The sequence below is a fragment of the Rattus norvegicus genome, chromosome 16 (genome assembly GCF_036323735.1).
Source record: "Rattus norvegicus strain BN/NHsdMcwi chromosome 16, GRCr8, whole genome shotgun sequence".
Taxonomy (NCBI): Eukaryota; Metazoa; Chordata; class Mammalia; order Rodentia; family Muridae; genus Rattus; species Rattus norvegicus.
The window spans coordinates 22,764,409-22,786,700 of record NC_086034.1 but is presented as its reverse complement, the minus strand read 5'-3'; the positions used below and the strand labels follow the sequence as shown (position 1 = coordinate 22,786,700).

General features: G+C 43.0%; 1 protein-coding gene across 1 annotated transcript; it reads left to right on the top strand.

Annotated features, from left to right (window-relative positions):
- Positions 1–505: 505 nt before the first annotated feature.
- Positions 506–20,396, top strand: LOC134482566 (mucin-16-like). The gene is made up of 3 exons (XM_063275997.1): positions 506–2,267; positions 13,175–19,814; positions 20,374–20,396. Exons 1-3 carry the CDS (start codon positions 2,265–2,267, stop codon positions 20,394–20,396), a joined length of 6,666 nt encoding a protein of 2,221 aa, XP_063132067.1. The 5' UTR covers positions 506–2,264.
- Positions 20,397–22,292: the final 1,896 nt, after the last annotated feature.

Genomic DNA, 22,292 nt, shown 5'->3' with positions numbered 1-22,292 from the left:
GCTTCTTTATTTCTTCTATAATCACAAGCTGAACAATTATCTCCCACACAGCATGAGTTATGGACAAACATCCTTAGGAAGGGAGATGATTCAGTGGATAAAGTGCTTGCCATGAGTCTGTGAGAATGGAAGTTTGGATTCTCAGAATCCACATGAGGTCTTGAGGATCTCATGTGCATCTGAATCCTGGGGCACTTATGGTGAGGCAGGAGGTGGTGAGAGAGAATCCCCTGAAGTTTACTGGCTAGTTTGCCTGGGTTTCTTATTCATGAAGAAGGGATTGAGCCACATAACCAAGGTTGGAAGAATGTTGCATGCTGTTATTCTCAAGGCTCCCTGACAAGCCCTCCTTTGTTGTTCCTAGGTGTGTGAATGTGGATAATGTCAGCTCTACCTCCTCTGTGAAGGTAAAATGCTTCTTTGTGAAATTAATTTTCTTATGAATTTTGTTATAATTCAGCAATAGTGTAACTATCCCAGTTTTATATGGAAAGATTGTTCAAGGGAGTCCACATTGTAGATGTGGAGATTTCTACAAACTGCAAGTGAGCAGTAAGTCCTTGTGGGTAGTGGTGGCCAATAAGAGAATGGACTCAAAAGACATAGTGAGTGGAAGACTGAGCGCAGTCCTCGTACAATAGAAGATGTCTGATGTTTGACAAGTATTGTTTGCAGAAATGAGTACATGTTCGACTGATTTTAAAATGTGACTGTTACTAGACCATAATATTTCTTTTTAAAAAAATTTTTATTAGATATATTTCTTTACTTACTTTTCCAATGTTTTTCCCCTTCCTGGATTCCGGTCCATGAGCCCCCATCCCTTTTCCCTCACCCTCTCCCATATCGGTTTTCCTGGGCCGGAGAGATGGCTCAGTGGTTAAGAGCACTGACTGAAAGAACCAAAAAAAAACCAAAAAAACAAAAACAAAAAAAAAAAAAAGAGCACTGATTGCTCTTCCAGAGGTCTTGATGAATCCAATTCCCTGCAACCACATGTTGACTGACGACTATCTATAATGAGATATGATGATCTCTCCTGGTGTGTCTGATGATAGCTACTGTATACTTATATATAATAAGTACTTCTTAGTAAGTCCAGACATTTCTATAATCCATGAATCTCCTAAGTGACTTTACCCTCAGGAAAATGCATGCAATTTTTATCTACCTTTGGACACTGCTATTTTAGGATCCTGTATGAGAGCATCTCCTTGGTTTCTCTATTTCATGTGTATTTACACTAAGGAGAAATTGTGGCTATGTAGCAGTTTGTAATATGTTCATCAAGTTTGTCTTCTGAGAATAGAGCATTTTCTATTTGATTCTATGAGGGTATGTTGAAAGCTCTTCATCTAGAAAAACAACAAGTGTTTTTCCCAATTATCCAGCATTTTTAGATGCAGGGAGTCAATTACTGTATATTTCCATTTAAGTTCTTCTTTATGGATTTTAAAATAATATAAACTTATATTCTTTGTGCCACATTCAAACAGTTAAAATATTGTAGTGCTTTACTTAGATATTTTGATATCCAGTCTGAGGCTGCTTTATCACTGTGAGCTGCTCAAGGTTAAGAAACCTGTTGCTATATAACCTATAGCCCTATAGTGAGGGGCTGTGTGAATGAAGAGTGGCAATTTAATGATTTTTGAATGTGACTCAGTGGACCAATGTGTTTCTATAAAGCAGTTTCACCGGTTCTATGGTATGGACAGTGCTAGCAATTAAATTGCCATTTATTTGTAAATGAAAACTGTGCATTTTGTGATTCCCCACAATGGAAGAGTAAGACTGTTAGAAGGGGCCTCATTAATATTAATAATCATCTTAAACTAGAAGCAGAATAATTGACTGATAATGAATTAAGCTTAGTCTCAACAAGAACAAGGTCAAGTTTGTCAGTTAATGATTTTCTCTTAATCTAGGCTAGCATAAATATTTTAACTTCTTGATGGTATCCTATTAAGTTGTAAATAGGCATATAAGAAGATATTTTATATTTAATAATTTTGATTTTCATGTGTCAATATCCTGTAATTCCTAAAGAACATTGTTGATTTGAAAGCATGCATCCTAAAAGAATAGAGTTAATTTCAAGACCAAATAAAAAGTAAACTCTCTTCTCTGCATTGCAGGGAGAATCGGGAAGAAAATTCCATATAATACCTAAGAAGATCCAAAACATTTTTAGAAAATCTGGAGTTTATGTGTGTTCTCGAGGAGAGCCAGTACCTGATGTATGGAAAGCAAAAAAATCCATAATGGTAATTCCCCTAATTTGAGAAGTAACCTATTTCCTTTTGTGAAGGGGAGTGATGGGTGTTTGTGCCTATGCCTTCCTAGTGCAAATAGTGAACGAGTAGAGAAAGATCAGCCTTGAGCATTCCCTTCACACTCTCCATATCCTCACTCCTTGCCAGTCACTGCATTAGGCAGTGCTTCTCAACCTTCCTAACGCTGTGACCTTTAATACAGTTCCTCATGCTGTGGTGATTCCCAACCATACAACTGTTTTGTTGCTACTGCATCAGTGTCAGATTGATAATATCATCAACTGTAATGTCGTATTGGTATTTTCAGAAGGTCTTTGCCAACCTGTGTGAGACTGTTCTATGCCCTCCTCCAATAGGGTATGACAGACAGGTTGAGAATCACTGTCATAAAATGTAATAATAGTAAATTAGACTATGGAAACAGAAGAAAAAACAGAAAATGAGCATGTTTTTAACTCACTGAGGATAAGTCATAAAAATACAGAAACCAAATAGTACATGCTCCTGGAAATAGGTACAGTCAACATGAAAGCGACCACCATAGTTGTGTTTCATTTACTTTGGATTGACTGACTTTATGTGTGTGAATGTTTTGCGTGTATTCTGTCTGTATACCATGTGCGTGTGCTTCCCACAAAAATCAGAAGAGGTCATTTCATCCTTTGTTCTTGTTGTTCCAGAATTTTGTCAACCAATATTATGTGTTTTACAAAGCAAAGCCAGGTGTCCTGGAGGAGCAATGAATGTTTTAAACTCCTCAGCCCCTTTTCCAGCACACGGATTTAATATGTTTGATAGGCAAAAAGATTAAAATTATCATCAGGGGAAATAAGAAGTCAGTCTTCTGATATTTCTTAACTTCCTGGACAGGACCTCAGCATTCTGGTTTTACCCATTGAAGTCCAAAGTACTTATAGGCAGGGTGCCCACAACAGGTGGCTGGGTATGTTGGTGTACACAGTTAATTCACGAACTCATAAAGCAGGCAGGGTGGTCCCTGTCAGTTCAAGGACGTCCTGTTCTTAATTTATTTGGGGAGTAGGAGAATGTAAGTTGAATTGTGGGTATCAAAAGATAACTTGTATGAATCAATCTTTCCCTTCCTCTGTTTCCAGTCTCAGGTATCAAATTCAAGTTATCAGTCAGGCTGCCAAGTAGGTTTATCACATTTGTAGCATGATTTACACTTTGGTTAGCATTAACAGACAGACAGTAGATAAACTCTGCATGTGTGTGTGTGTGGGGGGGGGTTATTTAACATTAACACAAATGCTAAGCAGTGCATGGGAGGATCAGACAAAGAGATGGGAGTTCATGTGATTGAACACTTGGCCACTGATGGGAGATTGTTTAACTTTCGGGGTCTGGCCTTGCTAGCAGAAGGTTTTCAGTGGTAGATTTTAATGGCTATGACTACTTGTGGTACCAGTACTGTGTTATCTGCTTCCCGGTCTACCAGCATGTGAGAACCAACAATGTACTGCCAAAAGTCAGGCCTCCCTGTTCCTTCCTTGAAATAAGTGACTGGTTTTCCCCATCAGATATTTTGTCACAGAAAGTACAGAAACAAATTCAAAAGTAACAGCCATCTTTCCTGTTTAAATCCCCTTTCAGAAGTTACAAAGCAAGCAGAAGGGTGTGTCTGCTGATCTTACACACACTACTTACTCCTTACTCCACTGCATACTGTCAACACGTAGCTAACTACCTTCCTCTATACCTCTAATTTCATCATTAGGAAAGAGGAAGTTCAGATATAATTATTACACATAATGGAATCATTAGAAACTGTAAATTTATAGAAACCAAACTCAAATGCTCTTCGTTTATGCCTAGATCAATTTGGTTTCCAATTAACTACTACAGGTGATGAACCTGAGTAATTTTTATTCTAGGAAGAACTTAGCAAAGACATAGAACTCAGGTACTTTAATAAACAGAAATTCACTCGGCAATCACCTTCTATTGCAGTGAAAAGTCATTAGAATTTTCTAAACTAAAATTTCCAATGCAAACACATTTTATCCTAACTAGAATTTTATGATGCTATGGAATGTACAAATAATGGTGATGAATATAGTAACTAAATTTTATATGCCCATGATTAGAATACAATCCACAATATCATTACAGCAGTGGGATCTTACAGAGACAACTAAGACAAAGGTAGTTTCCATTCTTCCAAGGAATAAATGTCACTGAAGTAAAACTAAACATCATTTCTGATGTTAAATTTGAATAAAACCAAACGAACACAAGACTTCCCACAAGACTACATGGGAAATGCAGTGTAATGAGTATAAAATAAAAAAATGAAAGACCTTAGCTAGTTAATACCAGTTCTCTACCCCATGCTAGCGGAATACCAGGTATAAGTCATTATAAACAAGTACAGCCAGCAGGATTTACAATGACACAGGCACATTTCAAAGGTGATGCCTAGTTTGGCTGAAAGAAAAAGATCACATGAATGAGAAATTCACACTTACTACATTTCATTTTTATTCTAAACGGCTATACACCAATCTTTCTCCTTTTATTTTAAAAGCAGTAAATATATATACATATATATACATATATACATATACTTGCATATATATGCATGTATACACATCTTCTCACGTACACATATGTAGTTAGAAATACATACATGCGTATAAGTGCACACACATGTGTATATGCATATTTGCCAGCCAGATGGTTCAATGGGGTAGTGATAAGTAGTCTGGTAACACATTGCATATGAAAACATGACTATGTGTGTAACATACCCCATGGTTTGCTATATTCAAGTCTGTCTTTCTCAGGAAATCCAAGGAACTTAAATTCTCTCATGATCCATTTTAATAGTGTGAACACTAAGAGGAAATGCATGCTTCTTCAACATTATTCTTTGATCAACAGTCCTCCTTCACCTGTTCTGTTGAATCTTCTCTGTGATATATTGCTTGTTGATGCAGAGAATGTTTGACGTGTCAGTTTTGCAAGTAAGAAACGTAAATCATCCTCAAACCTGGCACTGAAAGTCAAAAGTAGACTGCCATGTTATGGGTTTCCCTGAGTTGTAAGGAAGAACAAACATGTGAAGATCTTATTTCTTATGCAGTATGAGTCAATGAGGCTTCCCATTTACAATGCAGCATCAAACCCATTCACAAGCCCAACTTCCTGAATTCATCTATTTAAATCAACGAGTGTTCCGGGCATCCTATCTAAGCTAGCTTTATGGAATTTGATAACACATTTTGTGACCAAATCCCCTGGGTAACACCACTTCACAGCTTTGAATGAATCCTTCAGACTCTGTTAAATACACTCTTATTGTAACTAGCTGATGCTTATGTTAGTCACTTTCTATAGTTGTAAAAAATATCATGGGAAAGAAAATGTTTAGAAGAAAGAGATGGTGTGAAGTGGGTCTCTTGGTTAAATTGGATACAGAAGTCACCATCATGATTCAGGCAGACAAGCATGACGATGAAGCAGCAGCTGAGAGATCACATCTTGACCTACACAGGAAAGAGAGAACTTAGTGGAAATGACACCAGTCTATTGAAATCTTTTTTTTTATTAACTTGAGTATTTCTTATTTACATTTCGAATGTTATTCCCTTTCCTGGTTTCTAGGCCAACATCCCCCTAATCCCTCCCCCTCCCCTTCTCTATGGGTGTTCCCCTCCCCATCCTCCCCCCATTGCTGCCCTCCCCCCAACAATCACGTTCACTGGGGGTTCAGTCTTAGCAGGACCAAGGGCTTCCCCTTCCACTGGTGATCTTACTAGAATATTATTGCTACCTATGAGGTCAGAGTCCAGAGTCCAGGGTCAGTCCATGTATAGTCTTTAGGTAGTGGCTTAGTCCCTGGAAGCTCTGGTTGCTTGGCATTGTTGTTCATAAGGGGTCTCGAGCTCCTTCGAGCTCTTCGAGTTCTTTCTCTGATTCCTTCAACGGGGGTCCCGTTCTCAGTTCAGTGGTTTGCTGCTGGCATTCGGCTATGTATTTGCTGTATTCTGGCTGTGTCTCTCAGGAGAGATCTACATCCGTATCCTGACGGCATGCACTTCATCGCTTTATCCATATTGTCTAATTGGGTGGCTGTATATGATTGGGCCACATGTGGGGCAGGCTCTGAATGGGTGTTCCTTCTGTGTCTGTTTTAATCTTTGCCGCTCTATTCCCTGCCAAGGGTATTCTTGTTCCCCTTTTAAAGAAGGAGTGAAGCATTCACATTTTGATCATCCGTCTTGAGTTTCATTTGTTCTATGCATCTAGGGTAATTCAAGCATTTGGGCTAATAGCCACTTATCTATGAGTGCATACCATGTGTGTTTTTCTGTGATTGGGTTGCCTCACTCAGGATGATATTTTCCAGTTGCAGCCATTTGCCTACGAATTTCATAAAGTCATTGTTTTTGATAGATGAGTAATATTCCATTGTGTAGATGTACCATATTTTCTGTATCCATTCCTCTGTTGAAGGGCATCTGGGTTCTTTCCAGCTTCTGGCTATTATAAATAAGGCTGCTATGAACATAGTGGAGCACGTGTCTTTTTTATATGTCGGGGCAACTTTTGGGTATGTGACCAAGAGAGGTATAGCTGGATCCTCAGGCAGTTCAATGTCCAATTTTCTGAGGAACCTCCAGACTGATTTCCAGAATGGTTGCACCAGTCTGCTTTCCCACCAACAATGGAGGAGTGTTCCTCTTTCTCCACATCCTCGCCAGCATTTGCTGTCACCTGAGTTTTTGATCTTACCCATTCTCACTGGTGTGAGGTGAAATCTCAGGGTTGTTTTGATTTGCATTTCCATTATGACTAAAGATGTTGAACATTACTTTAGGTGTTTCTCAGCCATTTCGCCTTCCTCAGCTGTGAATTCTTTGTTTAGCTCTGAACCCCAATTTTTAATAGGGTTATTTGTCTCGCTGCGGTCTAACTTCTTGAGTTCTTTGTATATTTTGGATGTAAGGCCTCTATCTGTTGTAGGATTGGTAAAGATCTTTTCCCAATCTGTTGGTGGCCGTTTTGTCCTACCCACAGTGTCCTTTGCCTTACAGAAGCTTTGCAGTTTTATGAGATCCCATTTGTCGATTCTTGATCTTAGAGCATAAGCCATTGGTGTTTTGTTCAGGAAATTTTTTCCAGTGCCCATGTGTTCCAGATGCTTCCCTAGTTTTTCTTCTATTAGTTTGAGTGTATCTGGTTTGATGTGGAGGTCCTTTATACACTTGGACTTAAGCTTTGTACAGGGTGATAAGCATGGATCGATCTGCATTCTTCTACATGTTGACCTCCAGTTGAACCAGCACCATTTGCTGAAAATGCTATCTTTTTTCCATTGGATGGTTTTGGCTCCTTTGTCAAAAATCAAGTGCCCATAGGTGTGTGGGTTCATTTCTGGGTCTTCAATTCTGTTTCATTTGTCTATCTGTCTGTCTCTGTTCCAATACCATGCAGTTTTTATCATTATTGCTCTGTAATAGTGCTTGAGTTCAGGGATAGTGATTCCTCCTGAAGTCCTTTTATTGTTGAGGATAGTTTTAGCTATCTTGGGCTTTTTGTTGATGAATTTGCAAATTGTTCTTTCTAACTCTTTGAAGAACTGGATTGGTATTTTGATGGGGATTGCATTGAATCTGTAGATTGCTTTTGGTAAGATGGCCATTTTTACTATATTAATCCTGCCAATCCATGAGCATGGAAGATCTTTCCATCTTCTGAGGTCTTCTTCAATTTCTTTCTTCAGAATCTTGAAGTTCTTATTGTACAGATCTTTTACTTGCTTGGATAAAGTCACACCGAGGTACTTTATATTATTTGGATCTATTATGAAGGGTGTTATTTCCCTAATTTCTTTCTCAGCTTTTTCTCTTTTGTGTAGAGGAAGGCTACTGATTTATTTGAGTTAATTTTATACCCAACCACTTTGCTGAAGTTGTTTATCAGCTTTTGTAGTTCGTTTTGGGATCACTTAAATGTACTATCATATCATCTGCAAATAGTGATATTTTGACTTCTTCTTTTCCCATCTGTATCCCCTTGACCTCCATTTGTTGTCTGATTGCTCTGGCTAGAACTTCAAGAACTATATTGAATAAGTAGGGAGAGAGTGGGCAGCCTTGTCTAGTCCCTGATTTTAGTGGGATTGCTTCAAGTTTCTCTCCATATTGTTTAATGTTAGCAACTGGTTTGCTGTATATGGCTTTTACTATGTTTAGGTATGGGCCTTGGATTCCTATTCTTTCCAGGACTTTTATCATGAAGTGGTGTTGAATTTTGTCAAATGCTTTCTCAGCATCTAATGAAATGATTATGTGGTTCTGTTCTTTCAGTTTGTTTATATAATGGATCACGTTGATGGTTTTCCGTATATTAAACAATCCCTGCATGCCTGGGATGAAGCCTACTTGATCATGGTGGATGATTGTTTTGATGTGCTCTTGGATTTGGTTTGCCAGATATTTATTGAGTATTCTTGCGTCGATATTCATAAGGGAAATTGTTCTGAGGTTATCTTTCTTTGTTGGGTCTTTGTGTGGTTTAGGTATAAGAGCAATTGTGGCTTCGTAGAAGGAATTCGGTAGTGCTCCATTTGTTTCATTTTTGTGGAATAGTTTGGATAATATTGGTATGAGGTCTTCTATGAAGGTCTGATAGAATTCTGCACTGAATCCGTCTGGACCTGGGCCCTTTTTGGTTGGGAGACCTTTAATGACTGCTTCTATTTCCTTAGGAGTTATGGGGTTGTTTAACTGGTTTATCTGTTCCTGATTTAACTTTGGTACCTGGTATCTGTCTAGGAAATTGTCCATTTCCTGCAGATTTTCAAGTTTTGTTGAATGCAGGCTTTTATACTAAGATCTGATGATTTTTTGAATTTCGTCTGAATCTGTAGTTATGTCTCCCTTTTCATTTCTGATTTTGTTAATTTGGACACACTCTCTGTGTCCTCTAGTTAGTCTGGCTAACGGTTTATCTATCTTGTTGATTTTCTCAAAGAACCAACTTTTGGTTCTGTTGATTCTTTCTATGTTCCTTTTTGTTTGTACTTGGTTGATTTCAGCTCTGAGTTTGATTATTTCCTGCATTCTACTCCTCCTGGGTGTGTTTGCTTCTTTTTGTTCTAGAGCGTTTAGGGGTGTTGTCAAGCTGCTGACATATGCTCTTTCCTGTTTTTTTCTTCAGGCACTCAGCGTTATGAGTTTCCTCATAGCACAGCTTTCATTGTGTCCCATAAGTTTGGGTATGTTGTACCTTCGTTTTCATTAAATTCTAAGCAATCTTTAATTTCTTTCTTTATTTCTTCCTTGACCTGGTTATCTTTGAATAGAGCATTGTTTTATTTCCACGTATATGTGGACATTCTTCCATTATTGTTATTGAAGACCAACATTAGGCCATGGTGGTCTGATAAGATGCATGGGATTATTTCTATCTTTCTGTACATGTTGAGGCCCGTTTTTTGACCAATTATATGGTCAATTTTGGAGAAAGTACCATGAGGAGCTGAGAAGAAGGTATATCCTTTTGCTTTAGGATAGAATGTTCTATAAATATCCGTTAAGTCCATTTGGCTCATGAATTCTCTTAATCTGTCTAGGTCTCTGTTTAATTTCTTTTTCCATGATCTGTCCATTGATGAGAGTGGGGTGTTGAAATCTCCTACTATCATTGTGTGAGGTGCAATGTGTGTTTTGAGCTTTAGTAAGGTTTCTTTTATGTATGTAGGTGCCCTTGTATTTGGGGCATAGATATTTAGGATTGAGAGTTCATCTTGGTGGATTTTTCCTTTGATGAATATAAAGTGTCCTTCCTTATCTTTTTTGATGACTTTTGGTTGAAAATTGATTTTATTTGACATTAGAATGGCTACTCCAGCTTGCTTCTTCTGACCATTTGTTTGGAAAGTTGTTTTCCAGCCTTTCACTCTGAGGTAGTGTCTGTCTTTGTCTCTGAGGTGTGTTTCCTGTAGGCAGCAGAATGCAGGGTCCTCGTTGCGTATCCAGTTTGTTAATCTATGTCTTTTCATTGGGGAGTTGAGGCCATTGATGTTGAGAGATATTAAGGAATAGTGATTATTGCTTCCTGTTATATTCATATTTGGATATGAGGTTATGTTTGTGCGCTTTTCTTCTCTTTGTTTTGTTGCCAAGACGATTAGTTTCTTGCTTCGTCTAGGGTATCTCTTGCCTCCTTATGTTGGGCTTTACCATTTATTATCCTTTGTAGTGCTGGATTTGTAGAAAGATAGTGTGTAAATTTGGTTTTGTCCTGGAATATGTTGGTTTCTTCATCTATGTTAATTGAGAGTTTTGCAGGATGCAGTAACCTGGGCTGGCATTTGTGTTCTCTTAGGTTCTGTATGACATCTGTCCAGGATCTTCTGGATTTTATAGTTTCTGGCAAAAAGTCTGTGTGATTCTGATAGGTCTGCCTTTATGTTACTTGATCTTTTTCCCTTACTGCTTTTAATATTCTTTCTTTATTTTGTGCGTTTGGTGTTTTGACTATTATGTGACGGGAGCTGTTTCTTTTCTGGTCCAATCTATTTGGAGTTCTGTAGGCTTCTTGTATGCTTATGGGTATCTCTTTCTTTAGGTTAGGGAAGATTTCTTCTATGATTTTTTTGAAGATATTTACTGGTCCTTTGAGCTGGGAGTCTTCACTCTCTTCTATACCTATTATCCTTAGGTTTCATCTTCTCATTGAGTCCTGGATTTCCTGTATGTTTTGGACCAGTAGCTTTTTCCGCTTTACATTATCTTTGACTGTTGAGTCGATGATTTCTATGGAATCTTCTGCTCCTGAGATTCTCTCTTCCATATCTTGTATTCTGCTGGTGAAGCTCGTATCTACAGCTCCTTGTCTCTTCTTTAGGTTTTGTATTTCCAGGGTTGTTTCCATGTATTCTTTCTTGATTGCTTCTATTTCCATTTTCAATTCCTTCAACTGTTTGATTGTGTTTTCCTGGAATTCTTTCAGGGATTTTTGTGACTCCTCTCTATGGGCTTCTACTTGTTTATTTATGTTTTCCTGGAATTCTTTCAGGGATTTTTGCGATTCCTCTCTGTCGGCTTCTACTTGTTCTCTAAGGGAGTTATTCACGTCTTTCTGGAAGTTCTCCAGCATCATGATCAAATATGATTTTGAAACTAGATCTTGCTTTTCTTGTGTGTTTGGATATTTTGTGTTTGCTTTGGTGGGAGAATTGGGCTCCGATGATGCCATGTAGTCTTGGTTTCTGTTGCTTGGGTTCCTGTGCTTGCCTCTCGCCATCAGATTATCTCTAGTGTTACTTTGTTCTGCTATTTCTGACAGTGGCTAGACTGTCCTATATGCCTGTTTTTCAGGAGTGCTGTAGACCTGTTTTCCTGTTTTCTTTCAGCCAGTTATGGGAACAGAGTGTTCTGCTTTGGGGCGTGTAGTTTTTCCTATCTACAGGTCTTCAGCTGTTCCTGTGGGCCTGTGCCCTGAATTCACCAGGCAGGTCACTTGGAGCAGAAAAGTTGGTCTTACCTGTGATCCGGAGGCTCAAGGTTGCTCATGGGGTGTTGCTTATGAGCTCTCCGCGGCGGCAGCCACCAGGAAGTTCTGAGCCGCCCTTTCTGGGAGCTTCTGTGCACCAGGGTTCCAGATGGCGTTTGGTGTTTTCCTTTGGAGTCAGTAATGTGTGCAGAGTGCAGTCTCTTCTGGTTTCCCAGGCATGTCTGCCTCTCTGAAGGTTTAGCTCTCCCTCCCACGTGATTTGGGTGTAGAGAACTGTTTATATGGTCAGTCCCTTCAGGTTCTGGCGGTGTCTCAGATGCCAAAAGAAAGCACTGTTGTTCTACTCTGTTTCCAGCTCTGTCTCTCTATTGAAATCTTAAACCTCATCCTGGCAACAGTTTTACTACAAAACAGCCCCACCACCTACTCCTTTTGAAAATAATTCAGCGCTCTGCACAGCAAGCATAATGTGAGCCTATGGGGCTGTTGACATTCAAGCCACCACAGAGGTGCTGGATGAGGTCTTAATATACATCCTGTAAGTGTAGCAATAGTCATGATGTTACAGAATAGTTGACGATACTGTGCCCTCCTCCCAGATTGCGTTGTTTACTTATAAACAAATTTCTACTAATTGCTGTGGTTCAGCCTTTGCACAGACCTTTAATCTCTCAAACTGGAATGTAGACATTTCCTTAGTACCCACCCTTAATGCTAAGTAATCAATGTAACCTTAGTTTATAGAATGAAGCACCTCGTTTAAAAATGATGCTTAATTGCATGAAAGAGAAGGTGATTATCCAGAGAAAGATTTGGTATAAAGAATATTCCCAACTCTCTCACGAAAGAATAAGAAAAGTGGCTACTTGAGGGGTAGGGCAGCAGAAAGTACAAAAAGACGGAGAGAGAGAGAGAGAGAGAGAGAGAGAGAGAGAGAGAGAGAGAGAGAGGAGGGAAGGAGGGGCGGAGGGAGGGAGGTGGCCTTTTTACTTGGAGAGTTTCAGTGCAGAATGAACCATAGAATATGAAGGAAAGAGAATATTACAAAATCACTATTTAGAGGAAGAGCAGAGCAAAACATCAGAGGCCAAGAGTCACATTTTGTCCTTTCTATTTATATATTTCCATCTTACAAGGAAAAATGACTTCAGGTAGCAAAGAGCAGAAGAAATCTAAGTATAAACCTAAAGAGATCCACAGTAAAGACTTTGAAAAACTCTGGGCCAATTACTCAAGCAGACAGGAAGCAGACTTCACTGAATGTCACTGAATGTAGTGCTAACTTTCGACAGAATACACAAATAGTTTGGGGACTATGAATCCAGGTTCTGACATTATCAGAAGGGTGATAGAATGAATAAAATCAGTAAATTTTCAATCAAAAGTATCACTGCTAATTTTCGTTTTAGGATGAAAAATATAAAACAGATAATTTCTATGCTGTGTCTTCTGAGCATAGAAATTCTATTCCTAAGGCTACTGCTGATCGTGAAGCTTCCACCTCTACTGCTGACAGCCTGGATGCTGCCGAGCCTGACCCAACAAATTCTACAAATGCTACTGACTGTCTGGCTGCTCTTGAGCGTGAGCTGACTAATTCCAACAACACTGCTGACTGTCTGGCTGACCTTGAGACTGATCCGACGATTTCTACCAATGCCGCTGACTTTCAGGCTGCTGTTGCACCAGAGCCAACTATGTCCACCCACCCTGCTAACTGTCTGCCTGATGTGGAACCAGAGCCAACTATGTCCACCCACCCTGCTGACACTCTGGCTGCTCTTGAGCCTGAGCTGACTACTTTCAACAACACTGCTGACTGTCTGGCTGACCTTGAGCCTGAGCCAAACATGTCCACCCACCCTGCTGACAGTCTGCCTGATGTGGAACCAGAGCCAACTATGTCCAATCACCCTGCTGACACTCTGGCTGCTCTTGAGCCTGAACTGACTAATTCCAACAACACTGCTGACTGTCTGGCTGACCTTGAGCCTGATCCGACGATTTCTACCAATGCCGCTGACTTTCAGGCTGCTGTTGCACGAGAGCCTGCTATGTCCACCAACCCTGCTGACAGTATGGCAGCTGTTGAGCCTGAGCCGACTATGTCCACCCACCCTGCTGACATTCTGACTGCTGATGAGCCTGAACATAATAATTCTACCAAAGCTGCTGACTGTCGGGCTGACCTTGAGCCTGAGCCAAACAGGTCCACCCACCCTGCTGACAGTCTGCCTGATGTGGAACCAGAGCCAACTATGTCCACCCACCCTGCTGACACTCTGGCTGCTCTTGAGCCTGAGCTGACCAATTTCAACAACACTGCTGACTGGCTGGCTGACCTTGAGCCTGATCCGACTATTTCTACCAATGCCGCTGACTTTCAGGCTGCTGTTGCACCAGAGCCCGCTATGTCCACCCACCCTGCTGACACTCTGGCTGCTCTTGAGCCTGAGCTGACTAATTTCAACAACACTGCTGACTGTCTGGCTAACTTTGAGCCTGATCCGACTATTTCTACCAATGCCGCTGACTGTCGGGCTGCTGTTGCACCAGAGCCCGCTATGTCCACCAACCCTGCTGACAGTATGGCAGCTGTTGAGCCTGAGCCGACTATGTCCACCCACCCTGCTGACATTCTGACTGCTGACGAGCCTGCACATAATACTTCTACCAAAGCTGCTGACTGTCGGGCTGACCTTGAGCCTGAGCCAAACATGTCCACCCACCCTGCTGACAGTCTGCCTGATGTGGATCCAGAGCCAACTATGTCCACCCACCCTGCTGACACTCTGGCTGCTCTTGAGCCTGAGCTGACCAATTTCAACAACACTGCTGACTGGCTGGCTGACCTTGAGCCTGATCCGAGTATTTCTACCAATGCCGCTGACTTTCAGGCTGCTGTTGTACCAGAGCCAACTATGTCCACCTACCCTGCTGACTGTCTGCCAGATGTGGAACCAGAGCCAACTATGTCTACCCACCCTGCTGACACTCTGGCTGCTCTTGAGCCTGAGCTGACTAATTTCAACAACACTGCTGACTGTCTGGCTGACCTTGAGCCTGATCCAACGATTTCTACCAATGCCGCTGACTGTCGGGCTGCTGTTGCACCAGAGCCCGCTATGTCCACCAACCCTGCTGACAGTATGGCAGCTGTTGAGCCTGAGCCGACTATGTCCACCCACCCTGCTGACATTCTGACTGCTGATGAGCCTGAACATAATAATTCTACCAAAGCTGCTGACTGTCGGGCTGACCTTGAGCCTGAGCCAAACAGGTCCACCCACCCTGCTGACAGTCTGCCTGATGTGGAACCAGAGCCAACTATGTCCACCCACCCTGCTGACACTCTGGCTGCTCTTGAGCCTGAGCTGACCAATTTCAACAACACTGCTGACTGGCTGGCTGACCTTGAGCCTGATCCGAGTATTTCTACCAATGCCGCTGACTTTCAGGCTGCTGTTGCACCAGAGCCCGCTATGTCCACCCACCCTGCTGACACTCTGGCTGCTCTTGAGCCTGAGCTGACTAATTTCAACAACACTGCTGACTGTCTGGCTGACTTTGAGCCTGATCCGACTATTTCTACCAATGCCGCTGACTGTCGGGCTGCTGTTGCACCAGAGCCCGCTATGTCCACCAACCCTGCTGACAGTATGGCAGCTGTTGAGCCTGAGCCGACTATGTCCACCCACCCTGCTGACATTCTGACTGCTGACGAGCCTGCACATAATACTTCTACCAAAGCTGTTGACTGTCGGGCTGACCTTGAGCCTGAGCCAAACATGTCCACCCACCCTGCTGACAGTCTGCCTGATGTGGAACCAGAGCCAACTATGTCCACCCACCCTGCTGACACTCTGGCTGCTCTTGAGCCTGAGCTGACCAATTTCAACAACACTGCTGACTGGCTGGCTGACCTTGAGCCTGATCCGAGTATTTCTACCAATGCCGCTGACTTTCAGGCTGCTGTTGTACCAGAGCCAACTATGTCCACCTACCCTGCTGACTGTCTGCCAGATGTGGAACCAGAGCCAACTATGTCCACCCACCCTGCTGACACTCTGGCTGCTCTTGAGCCTGAGCTGACTAATTTCAACAACACTGCTGACTGTCTGGCTGACCTTGAGCCTGATCCGACTATTTCTACCAATGCCGCTGACTGTCGGGCTGCTGTTGCACCAGAGCCCGCTATGTCCACCAACCCTGCTGACAGTATGGCAGCTGTTGAGCCTGAGCCGACTATGTCCACCCACCCTGCTGACATTCTGACTGCTGACGAGCCTGCACATAATACTTCTACCAAAGCTGCTGACTGTCGGGCTGACCTTGAGCCTGAGCCAAACATGTCCACCCACCCTGCTGACAGTCTGCCTGATGTGGAACCAGAGCCAACTATGTCCACCCACCCTGCTGACACTCTGGCTGCTCTTGAGCCTGAGCTGACCAATTTCAACAACACTGCTGACTGGCTGGCTGACCTTGAGCCTGATCCGAGTATTTCTACCAATGCCGCTGACTTTCAGGCTGCTGTTGCACCAGAGCCAACTATGTCCACCTACCCTGCTGACTGTCTGCCAGATGTGGAACCAGAGCCAACTATGTCCACCCACCCTGCTGACACTCTGGCTGCTCTTGAGCCTGAGCTGACTAATTTCAACAACACTGCTGACTGTCTGGCTGACCTTGAGCCTGATCCGACTATTTCTACCAATGCCGCTGACTGTCGGGCTGCTGTTGCACCAGAGCCCGCTATGTCCACCAACCCTGCTGACAGTATGGCAGCTGTTGAGCCTGAGCCGACTATGTCCACCCACCCTGCTGACATTCTGACTGCTGACGAGCCTGCACATAATACTTCTACCAAAGCTGCTGACTGTCGGGCTGACCTTGAGCCTGAGCCAAACATGTCCACCCACCCTGCTGACAGTCTGCCTGATGTGGAACCAGAGCCAACTATGTCCAATCACCCTGCTGACACACTGGCTGCTCTTGAGCCTGAGTCGACTAAATCCTCCAATGCTGCTGACTGTCTGGCCTATGTTGAGCCAGAGCCAGCTATGTCCACCCACCATGCCGACAGTCTGGCTGCTCTTGAGCATGAGCTGTCTCATGCCAACAAAGCTGCTGACTGTCTGGCTTCTCTCAAGGCTGAGCCAACCATGTCCACCCAGCCTGCTGACAGTTCAGCAGCTGTTGAGCCTGAGCCTACAATTTCCATCAGAGCTGCTGATTGTCTGGCTAATGTTCTGCCTGAGCTAACTATGTCAACCCACCCTGCTGGCTGTCTGGACTCTGTTCAGCTTGAGTCATCTATGTCCACACACCCAGCTGATAATATGGCTACTGATGAGCTTGAGACTACAAATTCGACGAACGCTGCTTACTGTCTGGCTGCTCTTGAGCCTGAGTCGACTAAATCCTCCAATGCTGCTGACTGTCTGGCCTATGTTGAGTCAGAGCCAGGTATGTCCACCCACCGTGCCGACAGTCTGGCTGCTCTTGAGCATGAGCTGTCTCATGCCAACAAAGCTGCTGACTGTCTGCCTTCTCTCAAGGCTGAGCCAACCATGTCCACCCAGCCTGCTGACAGTTCGGCAGCTGTTGAGCCTGAGCCTACAATTTCCATCAGAGCTGCTGATTGTCTGGCTAATGTTCTGCCTGAGCTAACTATGTCAACCCACCCTGCTGGCTGTCTGGACTCTGTTCAGCTTGAGTCATCTATGTCCACACACCCAGCTGATAATATGGTTACTGATGAGCTTGAGACTACAAATTCGACGAACGCTGCTTACTGTCTGGCTGCTCTTGAGCCTGAGTCGACTAAATCCTCCAATGCTGCTGACTGTCTGGCCTATGTTGAGCCAGAGCCAGGTATGTCCACCCACCATGCCGACAGTCTGGCTGCTCTTGAGCATGAGCTGTCTCATGCCAACAAAGATGCTGACTGTCTGCCTTCTCTCAAGACTGACCTGATTAATTCCATCAATGCTACTGATTGTCTGTCTTCTGTTGGGCCTGAGACAACCATGTCCACCCAGCCTGCTGACAGTGTGGCAGCTGTTGAGCCTGAACATAATAGTTCCACCAATGCTGCTGACGGTCTGGACTCTGTTGAACAAGAGCCAGCTAAGCCCACCCACCGTTCCGACAGTCTGGCTGCTCTTGAGCATGAGCTGACTAATTCCAACAACACTGCTGACTGTCTGGCTTCTCAGAAGGCTGAGTCAATTGATTCTACCAATGCTACTGATTGTTTGGCTTCTGTTGGGACTGAGACAACTATGTCCACCCACCCTGCTGACAATATGGCTACTGATGAGCTTGAGCCTACACATTCCACCAATGCTGCTTACTGTCTGGCTGCTCTTGAGCCTGAGTCGACTAAATCCTCCAGTGCTGCTGACTGCCTGGCCTATGTTGAGCCAGAGCCAGCTATGTCCACCCACCGTGCCGACAGTCTGGCTGCTCTTGAGCATGAGCTGTCTCATGCCAACAAAGATGCTGGCTGTCTGGCTTCTCTCAAGGCTGAGCTGATTAATTCCACCAATGCTACTGATTGTCTGGCTTCTGTTGGGACTGAGACAACTATGTCCACCCAGCCTGCTGACAGTTTGGCAGCTGTTGAGCTTGAACATAATAATTCTACCAATGCTGCTGACGGTCTGCACTCTATTGAACAAGAGCCAGCTATGCCCACCCACCGTTCCGACAGTCTGGCTGCTCTTGAGCATGAGCTGTCTCATGCCAATAAAGCTGCTGACTGTCTGGCTTCTCTCAAGGCTGAGCCAACCATGTCCACCCAGCCTGCTGACACTTTGGCATCTGTTGAGCCTGAGCCTACTTTTTCCACCAAAGCTGCTGATTGTCTGGCTACTGTTCAGCCTGAGCTAACTAGGTCAAACCACCCTGCTGACTGTCTGGATTCTGTTCAGCCTGAGTCATATATGTCCCCACACCCTGCTGACAGTTTGGTAGCTATTGAGCCTGAACTGACTAATTCCACCAAAGCTGCTGACTTTCTGGGTGCTGTTGATCCCGAGTCAACCAAATCCATCCACCCTGCTGACAGTATGGCAGTTGATGAGCCTGAGCTGCCTAATTCCAACATTGCTGCTGACTGTCTGGACGACCTTGAGCCTGATACGACTATTTCTACCAATGCCGCTGACTGTCAGGCTGCTGTTGGGTCTGAGACAACCCTGTCCACCCAGCCTGCTGACAGTTTGGCAGCTGTTGAGCCTGAGCGGACTAATTCCACCAAAGCTGCTGACTGTCTGGACTCTGCTGAGCCAGAGCCAACTATGGCCACCCACCATGCTGACATTCTGACTGCTGTTGAGCCTGAACATACTAATTGCTCCAGTACTGCTGACTGTCTGCCTGCTGTTCAGCCTGAGTCCAGTATGTCCACCCACCCTGCTGACAGTATGGCTGCTATTGATGCTGAGCCTACAGATCCTGCCATTGTTGCTGACTGTCTGGCTGCTCTTGAACCTCGGCTGTCTGTTACATGTGCTGCTGACAGTAGTGTGTTAGTTGAGAGTCATGACTCAGGACCAGCTAGTCACATTGGATTGGATTATGTAGTTGATTTACCTCTTTACAAGGAGAGTACAAGGTACAAACCCCATGCTGACCCAGAGCCCACTCCTGGTTCCTGCACTTGTTATTCCCTTGACTCCATTCAAATGACTAACCTGACTCTTTTGATATCCCTTAGTGAAGAAGAAATATTTGATTCTGCTACTTCAGATGAGGAATCTTCTTTTACTCCTGACGTAGAAGAAGGTCTGCCTGCTACTCAGGGTGCTGAGGATATTTTTCATGCTTCCGCACGAGCTGAACCAATAAACCACAGCTTGAACCTTCTCAGGGAGAGTGGATATCTTCGGGCAACAGAGATACCACGCATACCTTTTTTGCTCTTCATATGGCTTATATCCTCACTCTTATCCATCATAACATGGATGAAAATCCAAATTCAACAAGCATGGCATGAAGAAAATGGCCAAGGAGCTCCCACTAAGAAGAGAGTCGGACCAGGTAAGTTAAACTAAAATAGTAGCTTAAAATAGATTAAGATTGTTTTAGTAGAAACCTAGGTCTCTTTTGTTAATAAATTTCATACTTCTATAGGGCTATTTACGCATAACCTAGAACCTGAAAACTTTATTTTTTCTCAATTTATAGAAAATAATTTTCATAATGTAACAAATCCAGTTTAGAGAAATACAACTGACCAGGTAATATTTTTTCCTACTTGGATGTTTCCTATTCTAGAATGAGGAGATTATTGTCACTTCCAGTGAAAACATGTGTTTCCTGAATGACTAAGCCGGGAAAACTTCCTGTTAAATGTTATTGTCTATTTATCGCTGTCATTCTGAACTCTGACTTCTGAAGTTAGCATAGCCTTTGACCGCAACATTCCAAAAGAAGCAACTTCTGAGATTAAAAATAACAAGAGAAGCATCCACCTTCTCACTGTTTCTCTCTACATTGATCCAGATGATAATGACACTGATGTTGTTGATGCTGGGCATGACAATATCACCAGTGATGTGCCTGATGATACTGTTAATAATTCTTCTTTTTCTTCTAGTGGCTGCGGCTCCTGATCCCTAGACCCTTGATGCTCCTCCACGATCGATTGGAATATCAAAACACAGTCTGTGTGGGAGAATTGATCATATATATAAATTTTAAAATAAAATGTTCAGTCTGATTGTAGACTGAAGTAAAAATTGATTGTTTCATTGGAGTCTCAGTTGTGCCATGTGATGCTTCCTGGAAACTTTTTTCAATTATTTTCAATTTTAATATTTACTTATTTACTTTACATCCTGCTCACTGCCCCCTCCCTGTCAGCCTCTCCCATAATTGTTCCCTTGTGCCCCACTCTCCTTCTCCTCTCAGTGGGTAGGGGCCATTTGGTTATCTTCCCACCCTGGAACATGAAGTCTCTGTGAGACTTATCCCTTCCTCTCCCACTGAGTCAGAGGACACAATCTAGCTAGAAGAACCTATTCTGCATACAGGCAACATCCTTTAGGATAACCCATGCTGTAATTGTTTGGGACTCACACAAAGATCAAGCTGCACATCTCCTACCTATGTGTGTGGAGGCTTAGGACCAGCCTCTGTATGTTCTTTGGTTGGTGGTTCAGTCTCTAAGAGCCCTAAGAGTCCAGGTCAGGTGATTTGGTTAGTCTTCCTGTGGCGTTCTTATCGTCTGAGGGACTGCAATCCTTCCACTTATTTTTCCATGACAGTCTTCAAGATCCATCCAATTTTAGCTGGGAGTGTTCATCTAAGTCAGCTTCTGGGTGAACCCTCTCATGGGACAGCCTATGCTAGACTCTGTCTGCAAGCATAACAGGGTATTATTAGTAGTGTCAGGGACTGTTGCTTGACAATGCGATGGGTTTCAAGTTGGGTAGGCTGGTGGTTGGCTTTTCCCTCAGTCTCTCCTCCAGCCCTGTTCCTTCATTGACTGTAGACAGGAAAAAAATTGGATTTAAAGTTTTGTGGTTGGGTTGATGTTCGAATTGCTCCAGTGGGCTTCCTGCGTAGCTAGAAGAGCCAGTCACCCCAGGCTCTGTATCCCCAAGGCTATGATTCACAACCTCCACTGATTCTTGTGTGCCTCCCCTATCCCATTCTCTGTCTCTCTCTCTGAGGTTGTACCCTCACTCAACACCCTTACAAGTTACAGATCTCCATTCATTATCATGGTTCCCTCCTCCTTCCCACACTGAACCCTGCCTGACCCTATCCCTTTCTATCTCCTTTCTTAATCAGCTCCTTTCATCCATCCATATGCCTTCCATGACCATTCTATATTCTCAAATATCCTTTCTTGTGCCCTTCTTTTTCTACCTTCTTGGGTCTGTAGAGTCTATCATGGGCATCCTGTATTTTATGGGCTGCCTCCTGAGAGGGAGGGGTCATGCTTACCTTCCTTTTCACTGAGCCCCACTGGATTGCATTCCTATTTAGGGCTCCTAGGCATAAGAGGCCTGTATAACTAAAGAGAGCCAATCCTAGGCCTTCTATAAGAAAACATAATCATTGAATTAAGTCATAAATACTTTTCCAATGTTTCTTTTAGAGCCCATCTATTCAGCACTTTAACATGTTTAAGTTAAAGAAATTACATTTTGTTTTCTTTTTATATCATTAAATTGATTAGATTTATATGTAGGAGATTTTGCTACTGTGCATTTTCTATGCAGTATGTGTGATAGAATTCAGTACTGGTTCCCCTGGAATTGGAGTTACAAATAGTTGTGAGTGACCAGCAATGTGCTAGCAATTAAAACTGAGAGCTCTACAATCAAAACTAGAACTCTTAACAGCCCATCCATCTCTAAAGGTATATATATATATATATATCTCAACATGGTAAATTTTATCATAAAATCTTATGAAATTTCAATACATTGTCTAGTTTATGTAAAAAAAAATTCACTAAGAACATTTTACTCTAATATGACCTGTGTTTGCAGATGGGTCAAAGAC

Bases quoted from the DNA above. Each gene is read 5' to 3' on its own strand.
- LOC134482566 (XM_063275997.1), top strand. The intron at 19,815-20,373 runs GTAAGTTAAACT...TTTTTCTTCTAG, and splicing joins TAAGAAGAGAGTCGGACCAG to TGGCTGCGGCTCCTGATCCC.